At 45.2% G+C, this 13717-nt stretch overlaps 1 protein-coding gene across 7 annotated transcripts in view; it reads right to left on the bottom strand.

The window, feature by feature from the left end:
* Positions 1-10530: 10530 nt before the first annotated feature.
* The window catches only part of TRAF3IP2 (TRAF3 interacting protein 2), a 44912-nt gene continuing 41725 nt past the window's right edge, over positions 10531-13717 (bottom strand). For 4 of the 7 annotated variants that reach the window (XM_070795492.1, XM_070795493.1, XM_019967198.2 and 1 more), the window contains 2 exons: positions 13585-13659; positions 10531-11090 (listed from right to left, as the gene is read on the bottom strand). In XM_070795492.1, the coding sequence (XP_070651593.1) occupies positions 10944-11090; positions 13585-13659 (222 nt within the window). In that variant the 3' untranslated portion in view covers positions 10531-10943. The remainder of the gene's footprint in view (positions 11091-13584; positions 13660-13717) is intronic. The other 3 variants (XR_011568317.1, XR_011568318.1, XR_011568316.1) reach the window with 2 other exon arrangements.

Raw genomic sequence — 13717 nt, 5'->3', positions numbered from 1 at the left:
GTGATGAGATTTGTGTCTTCTTTTATTTAATAAATTAATTTTGACTTTCCATCATAAAAATAACCATGCAACTTTAATTGTCACAGGCTAATGAGAAAAGAACGAGGCTGACTGACTTCATACACAAATGATACGTTATGTAAAGTGAAGGCCAAATGAATCATGGCACCACTACAAAGGAAGCTTTACAGAAGTTCAAATAAAGGAAAATAGAGAGAAAATTGAGTCATTACAGGTCTCTTGGTATCATAGGCTGAACTCAAAAGAAGCTAGACAAAATAGCCAGTGTATTCGGATTATTGGCAGATGTGTTTGTGTGTGTTGTGTTTATTTATATGAAGTTTCAGCTTGCAAATATTCTCTGTGAAGAACTTTTTTTAGGAGCATTAAAAAAATAATTATCAATATTATATTTTGGAGAAAACCATTTTTAGATGGATTGGACCAAGTAAAATAATCAACTGCTGGTTTCAAATGAGTAACCTGATAGAAGGAAAAATTATAGTAGTGATATAGTAATGATAATGAATCAAAGGGCCATCCATTCTGCTCACAATCAAATATTTAAGTCAACAACTGAGACCCAAAATGCATAAAAACATCTTATTATACTTTTATAATTATGTGTATAAACTATAATTAAATCCAACATTGACAACTTAGTTTCAGCAAAATTTTACTTTTATACTAATGTTTTTCATTTTAATTTATCTGATGATCTTGTTTATATCTAACTTGTTAAAAAAATTTTCCTTTTGGCAGCACCATACTGCTTCTGGGATCTTACTTGAGGGGGTGGAGGGGGGGTTGAACCCATGCCCCCTGCAGTGCAAGTGCAGAGTCCTAACCCCCAGACTGCCAGGGAATTCCCTCTAACTTGTTAAATTTGATTTTTTTTTTCTGGTAGTTTAATTGTTGTTGAAAAGACCCCACATAATACAGAATTTACCATCTTAACCATTTTTAGGTGTACAGCTTGGGAGTGTTGAATGTCCTCACACATTGTGTACTACAAATGTCTAGAACTTTTTCACTCTGTGTTCTTATAGTTTTTAAAGAGATACATGTAAAAAACATTTATATATTGGCACATAAATCAACATGGGGGAGCTCTCAAGAGATCTTTTTCCTTTTGGAAGTAAAAGGAGGAGGTCTAAGAAATGCTAATCAACGGACAGGGAGTCCTGGCGCCCTGGCGCGCTGCAGTCCATGGGGCCGCCTAGAGTGCGACGCCACTGACCGGGCTGAGCTTTCGATCTAAATGTTCGCTGCACCCCACCCCCACTTTCATCCCTGGCTAGATAGTTCACAGCAGGCTCTGAAGAGAAGGTGGTGATACCTCATTTCTTGGAAAAGCAGAGCCAGAGGAAAGCATAGCAGTTTTCCCAATCCAAATTCAAAACTTCCTTTTTTAAGTAATAGGAATAATGTGAACACAAAACTGCCTTTCAAATTACTTTCTAAAATAGTTTCAAATCCATTATCCTATTTTTGAGGCCCCATTATGAATCTCTAAAGTTAGTTTCCTTTCGTGTCAAACCTCATTGCCAAGTTTGACATGTTATACCTCTCATCATCCAAGCCAGTGATGCTGGCGCCCTGCTCCTTAGCAAGATGCTGGAGAAAAGAAGTCTGTCTCCAGATGCCGTGGTTGTTCTGGGTCTGCTGTGACTTCTTGCAGTCTTATTAAAACAAACTGTGCTGGTGAGCTTCTCTGAAAACCTAGATGGAAGGATATTGCCTAGCAGTCTAGTGGTCACTGGGGGTTGTGGGGAGGCTGACTTTGATCCCTGCTCAAGGAACTAGATCCCGTGTGTGTGTGTGTGTGTGTGTGTGTGTGTGTGTGTGTGTGTGTGTGTGTTAGTTGCTCACTTGTGTCTGACTCTCTGAGACCCCATGGACTGTAACCCACCAGGCTCCTCTGTCCATGGAATTCTCCAGACAAGAATACTGGAGTGAATAGCCTTTCCCTTCTCCAGGGGATCTGCCTGACCCAGGGATTGAACCCAGGTTTCCTGTATTGCAGGCAGATTCTTTACTGTCTGAGCCACCAGGAAAGCCCAGATCCCACATGGCACAACTAAAAGTCCCACGTGCTACAGCTGAAGATCCCATGTACCACAGCTAAGACCCGGCCCAGTCAAATAAATAAATACCAAAAAAAAAGCTAAATGGAAGTTTTCAGCTTAGAAGCTCATAAGCTGACTTCTCCTGAGGCTTCATTTTTAAACTGAAAGTTTGTTGTTAGGATTTGCCATTTGACTTTTTAGAAATAAGAAAAAATTCAAAGTTCCCATAAATAATCATTCATTATGAGGTAGAAAGCAAGAAGGAAAGGGCAAGAAATGAAGGATTATTATTTACTACATGCCAGGCCCTGTTCTACAATATTTGTATCATCCATCTTCCCTTATCCTGATAACCTCCCCAGGAATTGTTCTGTTGTCCCCATTACAATGGCTGAGACTCTGAGAGGTAAAAATAACTTGTGTCTAAGACCAACTTGTAAGCGAATGGAGATTCAAACTCAGGTGTGTCTGATTACCACTCACTCAAGTACAAAACATGTCAAGACACATCACAGACCAAGCTGGTCAGTGTTTTCTGCCACAGATGTTGTTTGAGCATGTTAGACAATGCCTGTACTCATTCATGGAGAGAGTCTCTCTGTCCATTCCAGCATGTTATCATTCTCTGCTCTCTGGCTCAGTTATTTGTATATTTAGCTGATAGGATCAACTTCAAACATTCTCTACACCCTACCCAACAGAGTGCATGAATCCCTTTGCTCTCTCTAAGGTGATCCCAGCACCAGCTAGGTCTCTCCCCCAACCCCCAGATGTAAATAGCACTTTCTCACCTTGCCACTGCCTACAGTGCTGCCTGGTCCTCCTTGAGGCGTGTGTCTAGGCTGCTCTTTACAGAGGACTGATATATGCCCTGTGGGCTGCACTGTCATTTATTGGCTTGATGTGCACACTCTGTGATGCATTTTTATACTTTCCCATTTCTTACATTCTGTCTCCTAACTCAGATCTCATTTACATGGTGATTTATAGGGACTCTGAATATTATAATCTAAAAGGTGTATGTGTTTAGGAGGAGTGAGCACATCTCCTATTTATTAGGAAAAATCTCCAATCTCACACTTCTTTGAAGATCTGCCCTTGAAACTGCATAAGTGAGAGCTCAGTCCCGGGTCATATGAGGACCAGGGAAAAGGGACCAGGTGGTCCAACTTGCTCAGCTTCTACTGTATGCTGCCTTGGGTTTTCTCTTCTCACAGGATGGCCTAGCTCCTCAGTTAGATTTTAAATAGTTGGAGGGCAACAGCATGTCTCACCAATCCTTGTGCCAAGCAGAGCCCCCTGCACATAGTAGGCATTTAATAAGTAATTGGAGGTTGGTTGCCGATCTGTGACTGCTGCTTAAACCTCCCCATCCCCCCACCACACCCCTGACCCTTCTGGTTTAGCTTTTGCAGGACAGTTTCATTAGAAATGGTAACATGATGCATCAGAACGCCCATGCTCACACTGGGTTATCAGAAACTTCCGCTTTGTGTGTCTTTTCAAAGAATAAGTATATGCTGGTCTCCAAAGACCTAGTTTAGAATCTTGAATTTCAAATGTTTGAATATGGGAATGCCCCCTCCCTTAAGCCTACCTCCCAGCATGGTTTAGTGCCTGGCCTTGGTGATGCCACTTTGCCTGAGAGGGTTTGTGCATGAAATCATTTCCACACTGATACCATAGCTTAAATCCATTCTTCAGGCCATTTTTTTCTTACCAAGCTTAAAGATCAGGCGATGCATGGAGGGGCAGCAGGGGGGATAGGTCTCTACAGAGGGGCAGGAGCTGATGTGGGCCATCTTATTGGAGGAAAGAAGCAGGGGGTGCAGGGTAGTGCTGTGGAGCAGTAACTCCTGCCTGAGAGTTTTGGACACACCTGGTGGCACAATTCTTCTTGGGTTGGATGTTTTGCCCAAACCTAGTGTAAAACTGGACTTCCCTGGTGGCTCAGATGGTAAAGAATTTGCCTGCAATGAAGAAGACCCAGGTTCGATCCCTGGGTTGGGAAGATCTCCTGGAGAAGGGAATGACAACCCACTCCAGTATCCTTGCCTGGAGAATTCCGTGGACAGAGGAACCTGGTGGGCTACAGTCCACGGGGTCACAAAGAGTCAGACACGACTGAGCAACTAACTTCACTTTCAATATAGAATTGTCCCTGTCCTAAGAGCCTGTTATGAAACTCTTGAGCATCTTGTTTTGAAACTCAATTTGAAGCCAGAATGGAAGTTTTCCTTTAGTCACAAAGTGAGAGCAATGAAAATAGGACCATCCTGCTGTGTTGGTTTTGGCCTTGGAACAATACAGTGTCAACTTCTCTTTCTGATTTAGGAGGGTTTTACAAAATCTCCATATTTTGTGTACATTTTGGACATGAGAATCTGTCACCTCAGACCCCATCTCAGATTGATTTAAATCTCAGAGAAACAGCAGCTCTCTGCAAGTTTCTGAGTAACTGAACTTTGTTATAGCAACAGACTGGGAGATAGAATCAGTTAATCCCTGAACTCAAGGAACCCTTGGCCCGTATCCCAGATAATGCAAGATGCTGAAAACTGGTCAGGTCCCAGACTCACCTAAACACATTTCTCCTCTCCCTGGAAGATTGCAGCTTTTGACCACCGCCAGCATGAGAGCCCCACCTCCCCATCATACTGTTGAACACGTGAACGGGCAGATTTCTGGGCCAGACATCACCTGGAAGGTGGCAAAGGCCAGACAGGTACCTGTAGCCCAGCTGCTGCTCAGCGATGAGGCTGGCGGCCAAGCCGAGTGCCAGCTTTTCAAAAACAGCCCTTTTGATAACACTGATTACATTTCGCTCACCAGAGCCTTGGGCTGATTGAGCAACAGCCAGCTTCTCCCGGTAACAAAGAGGAGGGGAAAGTAATCCAAACACAGGTTTTATTATAAAAACCTGGGAGTGAGAGAAGTCTGTTTATTCTGTAAGATAACACACCTGCTCAGGGCCCCGGAGGCTCATTTCCATCAGTTGCCATGGCAAACTCGTTATACTTCAAGGCCATGTGGCTTTGTTTCCTTTTGAGATCTGGTCCTTGTCCTACCTTTCCTAACAACTCCAGCACAATGACATGAGGCCTGCGACAGCATAATTGATTTCTCCCCTCTATCAACGGTTCACATTTGCTGGGCACAGGACTGAGCCTGCCTCCTCCTTTGAACTCCTAGCTCACCATGAAGGCATGCTTCAGAGAGCCGTCCTCATTAACATTCCAGCTCCCCCTTCCCTGTCAGCGATAAACAAGCCCCGCATCAATGGCCTCCTTCCTTCCAGCTTTACAAACGAGTGGCTCAGTTCCCTGTCTTGCTGCCGATCCAGGTGCCCGGGTGTACAATGCGGGGTTGAGAAGCACGCGGGAGGGACTAAAAATAGAACAGCAGTTTTGGCCGCATACCAGAGCAGCTACTTCATCTCAACTTGCTTTGCACACTAAGCCTAATGGGATCCATCAGGCATGAGTTCTCTCGCCCTCCCTTTCTCTCTCCCCCGCTGCCATCTACCATCAGCACCTTCCTGGTGAAGGGAACCAAGGGAGGTCAGGCCAAGGACAAGAAGCGTGTGCCCTCCTGGTCTTAGTTCACAGGTTCTAAGAGACAGGGGCTGCAACTACTCCTTCCATACAAGTGTTTCTGGAAAAGAGCAGGCAGGTCCAGACCATGGTCACCTTTGCCCAGGTAGATGCCGATCCTAGACTTCCATTGTTTAGCAAAGGCTCAAATATCACTTCCTAAACACCTGTGTAAGTGTAACCGAGCCCCAGACTCAGACGGTCCTTGGGAAATTCAATAGAGAGCTGAACTACACTGAGCATCCCCCTTGCAGGTCCCACCTGCTTGGCTTGAGGCTAAAGATTTGGGAGTAAAAGCATGGCACAGATGGAGGGGCTGTGGCACATGTGGGTGGGTTGGCAGCACGTGACTGCCCAGGGTCTTTGAAAGCCTCCCACCAGCATCTCATGATTCTATCTGAAAGCCTTTTGCAACAGAAAATTAAACAAATCAGTATGACGTTAGGAACATGCTGTCCTGCCTGGGCACCAGGCCCTCCCAAATGCCAGCTGTATTGAATGAGCCGGGCTCCTTTATGTTGTTGACGTTCATCTCTTCCCAAAGCCTCCCCGCTACCCACAGGAGAGGTAGCCAGACCCATCCATTTCTCATTGCTTCATCTGAAAGGTAGTGCAGGTGTTCCAAACAGTTATGTATCACTCCAACCAGGGTCACTCATAGAATCAGAAGAGGGGAGAGGCAAAAAAAAAAAAAAAGAGGGAGGGCAAGATGACTATCACAGTAGTAAAAAATAAAAACCTTTGCTTTGTTGTTGTTTTGGAAATTGACAGATACAACAAAAAGAAACCAATCTCCTAGCAGGCTTTGTCTGTAGGCTTCTGGAAGGTGTCAAGGTCTTTTCAACTGTGCCTCAGTTTCCTGGACTAGCAGGATGAAATAAATATGCCAAGCGACTTCAAGAAAAGTCACACTCCGTGTAATCACAACCATAATTAATCCCCCAAAGAATTTCCCACAGAACAAGTTGCAACGTGATCATTTATTCCTTCAGCCACCGAGGTGCAGCTTCCCTCAGGCCTCCTATGTTCTTGAGGCTCAGTTTACCTCTAGGAGATACGGGGTCATTTGCTGAATAAATCTACCTTCAAACCCTAGAAAAGTTCTAGGTTCACAGAATAAATGTCTGCAGATGGGCAGCCAGGGTCTCTGGCTTCTAGCCTGAGGATGAGGCTTTGGTGGAGCCACGGTTTCTCTGTACCCCGTTTTTTTCATGCATAAAACAAAACTGCAGAGGTGCGTGAGTTTTAGGTCCTTTCCAGACCGAAGACTCCAGGGCAGGAATAAATGATACAAGAATTAAACTTATATTGGTGATTTCATTCATCCTTTTTGGTTTGGGTGGTTGTTTATTGGTTGGTGGGCCTGGACAGAACTATTTATCTTGAAAAATACTGCATGATTCTTCAAGAGAAGAAGCATTTGTTCTTCGTGGGACATTTTCCCACAGTCTCACCTTCCTTCTCTTTCATTTGCCACTAGGAGGTGGGTCTCCCTGATTCTTCTTGGTTAATTAAGAAGAAACAGAAAGATCCTGTGTTTTGAGGGACTTTCTGGATTATTTCCCAGTGATCACAGGGCTTTGCAATTCATTTGGCAAACTTGATGGTGGCAGTGGGGCATTTGGCAAAGTGGATGAGGAGGTTGATGAAGTGACTGAGGTTGAGAAGAATGCTATTGGCAAAACATCATGAACCAAGTTCTGGAATGTTCAAAATGGAGAGCTTGCCTCTCTTGCTGACATGACTCTGAGAAAAACCCAGTCTTTAAATAGGTGACTTATTTAATAGGAAGCAAAGAAAAAGGGTATCGACAATTTTTCTGAGCACTGAGCTGAGAAAGACTTTGACTGTAGTCTAATACTTTTGACTATAGCCATGAACTGAGATGTCTTTGAATAATACGGAAGTTAAACAGATGCTTTGGAACTAGTCACTGAAATTAAAAATTACATTTAAAATATTTAAAAGTTTGTTGTTTTTTGGCCACCGTGCAGCTTGTGGGATCTTAGTTCCCCAACCAGGGATTGGACCTGGGTTCACAGCAGTGAAAGAGGGGAGTCCTAACCACTGGATCACCAGGGAACTCCCTAAACATTACATTTTAAATATTCAGGTCAGGTCTGAACAAAGCCTTGAGGCTAAGAGGTTTTTTTATTGAGTCAGACCTACCCCACTTCGACCAGGGTAGTGTCTAAATAAACCAAGTGTTAATCTCTGTGTCGGTGCTCTAAAACAGTTGCTGTAATTCCTCTGATGTTTCTATCAGATGTCATAGAAACTCCAGGGGTCAAATATCCATCACTTGGCTAGTTGTTGTGTGTGTGTGTGCACCCTTTTTGTTGTGTGTGTGTGTGTTTTCATTACCAGTGCTACCAGCTGTAACACTTTAATGACTATTCGTGGAACACGAGGGACCTTCCCTCATCATTCACCTAGGGGGAGAAATAGTGGCTGAGGGCTCACGACAGGTCTCCAAAGAGAAGGAAAGGTAATAACATCACACTATTAAACCTCCGCAAACTAGAAACATTTCAGAGTAATCCTTGCTGATGCCTTTTTTTTTTTTTTTACAACTGTGTGTAGAATCCTTGATGATGCTGTCACCTCCAAAAAAAAAGATAATAAAAGGAGAGAAAGAAGATTTAACGTTTGTGTGTGGGGTGTTTTCCAGGCAATTTGAGTTAATTAAACAAGCACATCAGTTTTATCAGGTCTCAAATGCTATGATGCTAAAGGTACTCATAGAGTCTTAGGAACGAGGACTTCCAGTATATGAGCTTTTCCTTTCCTAGTTTTAAAAACAAAGACATTCACTGTACACAGTAGACATCTAGGTTATAATGTAAAGAAAACTAGTGTTCTTTGTAATTCATCAGCAAAATTCCTTATTTCCAATTGATAAATATTTTTCTTTCCTATGGTGACGTATGGGCTTCACTGATAGCTCAGTTGTAAAGAATTCGCCTACAATGCAAGAGACCCTGGTTTTATTCCTGGGTCGGGAAGATCCACTGGAGAAGGGCTAGGCCATCCACTCCGTGTTCTAGGACTTCCCTTGTGGCTCAACTGGTAAAGAATTCTCCTGTAATATGGGAGATTTGGGTTCGATCCCTGGGTTGAGAAGATTCCCTGGAGAAGGGAAAGGCTACCCACTCCAGTATTCTGGCCTAGAGAATACCATGGACTGTATATAGTCCATGGGGTTGCAAAGAGTTGGACACAACTGAGCGACTTTCACGTTCATGGTGACATATAAGGGTTGAACTATATTGTAATACAATTTAGCCTTGTTTAAGAGGTTAGGACTGCAAGGAGATCAAACCAGTCAATCCTAAAGGAAATCAACCCTGAATATTCATTGGAAGGACTGATGCTGAAGCTGAAACTCCAATACTTTGGCCACTGATGCAAAGAGCCGACTCATTGGAAAAGACAGTGATGCTGGGAAAGATTGAAGGCAAGAAGAGAAGGGAATGACAGAGGATGAAATGATTGGATGGCATCATCGACAAGGGACATGAGTTTGAGCAAACTCCGGAAGATGGTGAAGGACAGGGAAGCCTGGTATGCTGCAGTCCATGGGCTGCAAAGAGTTGGACACGATTATGTGACTAAACAACAGCAACAAAGAGGTTAGACAGAGAAGAGGAAGCAGTGGCTCTCAGCCCTGCCAAAAGTCTTCATACCGGCTTATTATCTTGGACCATAATTAATTTCACCTTGTTCTGTGTAGTAGACTATATATACTATATATATTCATACACATACATATATGTATATATATATATTTCATATATGGGTGTGCTGCGTATGCTTTCTGTGGACACCAGATGCTAAGCTGCTAAGTCACTACAGTCGTGTCCGACTCTGTGCAACCCCATAGACGGCAGCCCACCAGGCTCCCCCGTCCCTGGGATTCTCCAGGCAAGAACACTGGAGTGGGTTGCCATTTCCTTCTCCAATGTGTGAAAGTGAAAAGTGAAAGGGAAGTCGCTCAGTCGTGTCCAACTCTTAGCGACCCCATGGGCTGCAGCCTACCAGGCTCCTCTGTCCATGGGATTTTCCAGGCAAGAGTACTGGAGTGGGGTGCCATTGCCTTCTCCGGAGACCAGATGAGCAAGGTATTATTCATGTGAAGGTACTGTTGAAGGTGTTTTAAAAAGAAGAAAATATCCCTGTTGAGAAAATGTAATTTCAGTCCCTTAGGAGATTATTATGAAAATGAGAACTCTGTCACTCCTCAAGAGTATTTATAACTTAGGTTCTAGGCTTTAAACCTTTTAGGATCATTAGGAATATTTTTGTCCACATAATTATAGAAATGAATCTCTGGTTTTTCAGAAAAGGACTTGCTTAAGGTCACACAGCTAGTGTCACGGGAGATCCCTGGTGGCCTAGGGATTAGGATTTGGCACTTTCACTGTGAGGGCACAGGTCTGATCCCTGAACAGGGAACCATCCCTCAGGCCATGTGGCATGAAACCATAGCTAGTTAGTGGCAGACCCAAGACTAGAACTCAGGTCTCCCAAACCACAATTCTAGCCTGCACTGTACGTCCCCCTGTCTCTTCATGCAGTTCACAGACATTCTGATATATGTAGCCCGGGCCTTAAGAGCTATGATTTTACTTAGGATCATGGTAGTATGTGGTACAAAGTCGTATTTTTATAAAGTTCTACTGAAGGAATAAAACTTTCAAGATGAAGTTAAAAGAGGATGCTTAACTATCTGGCCTTCATCTTTTAATACAAAGCAGTCTGTTACATTGGTCTAATGTTATACTGAAGTAGATTTATCAATGTCCCCGGAAGCAACTGCCCATAAAAATTAATATACATCTATCTCCTTTGAGATAAGTGAAACACAGTTTTACAAAAGAGTAAACCTTTTATTATTTGTACATGAATCAGTTTGGTCTGAGGACACACAGCGTCTGGCGAACTCAGAAATGTTGCCCTAAGCGGAGAGTGTTTGCGGTCGCTGGTGTTTACAGTCATGTCACTTGTATTATCTACGTGCTGGGTGCTGAGGGCCCATTCTGGATACTCAGAGTGTTGGGGGAACATGCACGGTGGTGGGTTTAAGAAGCAGGGAATGCAGAACAGTCATGGCCTCCATCTCAAAGACAAGGTCCTTCAAGGTCTCAGGAGGAAGCGGCCCCTGCAGAACAGGTTTCCTGGGGTTGGAAGGCCCCTCGAGGAAGGACGGAAAACAACAGCCCTGAATGCTGCCAGCCGGCCTCAGCCACAGGAGCTGTAATCTGGGGGTGGGGGTGCGGGGTCACAAGGGGACCACCTGAAGGGTGGGCAGAGGCCCTCGGGGAGGAGCCACGTACTCCTCCTCTCTGAGCAGCCGCAGAAGGATGTTCTTTTTATTCTTGGGCCAGCTGTAGATGTGAGTGTTCTGAAGCCAGGTGGGCACATGCTCCTAGGGCAGGGAGAGAATGACAGAAGCAAAAGCCATTAGAGAAACCTGGATTCCAGATCCCAGCTCAGTTCCCCAGCATCCGCGATTTTCCCTTCACAGGCATCTCCTGCTAAACTCTCCTGGGGGCTATGCTGTTTTGCTTTCGGGAGGGGTTTGTGTGTGAAATGCTCTTGGCTCCGGGTGCCAGCTGTGTAGCTCATTACAGAAAGCACATGTGCACGGCATGTCCCATCAGTCTCCCAGGCTACCTGCCCTTCGCCTTTCAGCATGCTTTTCACCACCCTCTCCTGAGAGGGGTAGGACAGCGGTCACACAGAGCCACGTGAATTCCCCAGTGGCTCCGGCAGAAGTGTGCCAAGGCTGTGGGCATTCATCCAACTCATTATCCTTTCACTCCGGCCCCAGGTCTGACCCGCAGAAGGAGATTCCCCCACCGCAGATCCCAGCAATCCGGCAAAAGCCGAACCTGGTAGCCAGGGATCGAAGAGAGCGCGGTTTCAGACTGCCCTCAGGGAGTGGACATTCTGTTGGGGGCAGACAGATGACGCAGAGGTATAGTGTGTTCGATGGCAATGCAGGCCGTGGAGAAAAATAGAACAGAGTAAAAGGGGTAGGGAGTGCTGGGCAGGGATGAAAACAGCTGTGGTTTTAAGTCGGGCATTAGGGAAAGGTCTCCGCAAAGCTTCCTCACTCTACTTGTTTTCTAGTGAGATCTCTCCTTGCATGTTTTCAGTTGCTCAGTCGTGTACAGTTCTTTGAGACCCACGGCCTGTAGCCCGCCAGGCTCCCCTGGGGTCCAAGGGTCGCAAAGAGTTGGACGCAACTGAGAGACTGAACACACAGGGAAAGGTCTCACTGAGAAAACAAGTGAAGATGTGAAACAGTAGAGTGAGGAAGCTTTGCAGAGCCAGCTTTGACCCCTGGTCGGAGAACTAAGATCTCACATGCCGCAGGGCAACTACTGAGCCCACAGCTAAGACCCAGTGCAGCCAAACAAACATTTTCTTAAAAAAAAGACACAGTTACTGCCTTGAGGAGTTCATAGTCTTATGACGGAGTCAAAATGTAACTATTCTCCAGGCAGTAGCATGCCAAGGGGACAGGTAGACGGGAGCAGTCTGCCCTGAGTGTGGGTAATAAGAGGATTGTTGGAAGAAGTTTAAAAAACATTAACAAAACCAGCTAAAAGTGGGTCTGCTTTTTTCTGTCGCCAAGCTCCAGTAATTCTAAACAATTACTCCCAACACTCCCACCCCCAGCCACATACTGTTGTTGACTCCAGGTACTCTCAAGAGAAGGACTGTTCAATATTTTGGGCATGAAGGGGGAGCAGTCAGGAAAGGCTAAGAAGAGATTGGGTGCTAGAGGGCTAAGTGAGAGCTCACCAGACAGACAAGTCAGGGGAGGGCGCTGCAAGCAGCGAGAACACAAGTGCAAAGACCCAGTAAGCGCGTGGCATGTGGCAGGACACCTGAAACGGCCCACAGTGACCAGGGCGCAGTGTCATCTGTGTGCACAGTGGCAAGGCAGAAAGCTGAGTGGGCAGGCAGAGCCCTCTTCTCAAGGGCCTCGTATGCCATACAAGGAAGATGAACGCGATCTGTAGTCGGTAGGAAACCCACCACAAAACTTCTAAGCTGGAGACAGATAGATCAGATCTACATTTCGGATGTTCCTCTTTGATGGCAGAGCAGAGGATGGCTGGTTCAGAGTCAAAGTGGACACAGCACAATGAGGAAGGAGATCGTGCACTGAGAGCAGTCAGAGGCTGGGCAAGGGACAGGAGCACGCTGTCGGGCACGTTGTGAACTGGGCCAGCCCAGGGGTCCTGGTCCCATAAACTGGTCCCTCCTTTATCCAGGGCAGGAGTCTCAATGCAGTCCTGACATCCAGGGATACTCCAGGGTAGGGTTGGGCCTGAGCTCAGGGTGCTGGGATCTGGCTCCCAAGACCTTCACTACACAGCTGCCATCACTTCTCCAAGCCTGGCACAGGCTCTCAGATGTTTTTCGTCCCTGTTCTCCAAATCCGCTGGCCTGCCCTTCTAGTGAACACAATCCCTCCTATGAGCCACAGCAAAGTTCCCTTTGGTAACTGTGTAGGTTTAATTCCTGTATTCTACAGCTTTGAGCACTGAGCTATGTTCAACAAAACATTTCCGTGCAACAGCCAGCCAAAAATGCTCACATCTTGACTTTTATGTACAAGAGATAAGAAGTATCAGATGAACAGCCTCTTTTCATCTCATGGGCTAAAAACACAAACTACTTCTTTGTGTGTAATGGCTGTTTGAACAATTAGGACAGCGATGGTCTATCAGATAAAGCTTTAAAATCTTCCTGATTCAGGCTTCTTCACCGAGTGCTACAACTTGTTGATCTTTCTGGCAACACTGCTATCTCGAAGGATTGATAAAGAGCTGACAGGGTTTCCCACTTAAAATCCTGGAGCTTTTAAACCAAAGCTGGACTTAAAGACTCGTTTGTTCATTTACCTTCTTGGCATTTGGGAAGAGCACAGGGATGAATCTGAAGTTCATGCTTCCTTGTTTGATGAACTCAATCTGCATCTGGAACAGAACACACTTGAAGGTTTAATTTCAGGACTGAGGACGAGAAATTAATGGT

The sequence above is a fragment of the Bos indicus genome, chromosome 9, assembly GCF_029378745.1.
Source record: "Bos indicus isolate NIAB-ARS_2022 breed Sahiwal x Tharparkar chromosome 9, NIAB-ARS_B.indTharparkar_mat_pri_1.0, whole genome shotgun sequence".
Lineage (NCBI taxonomy): Eukaryota > Metazoa > Chordata > Mammalia > Artiodactyla > Bovidae > Bos > Bos indicus.
This window is presented reverse-complemented; position numbering and strand designations above follow the sequence as displayed.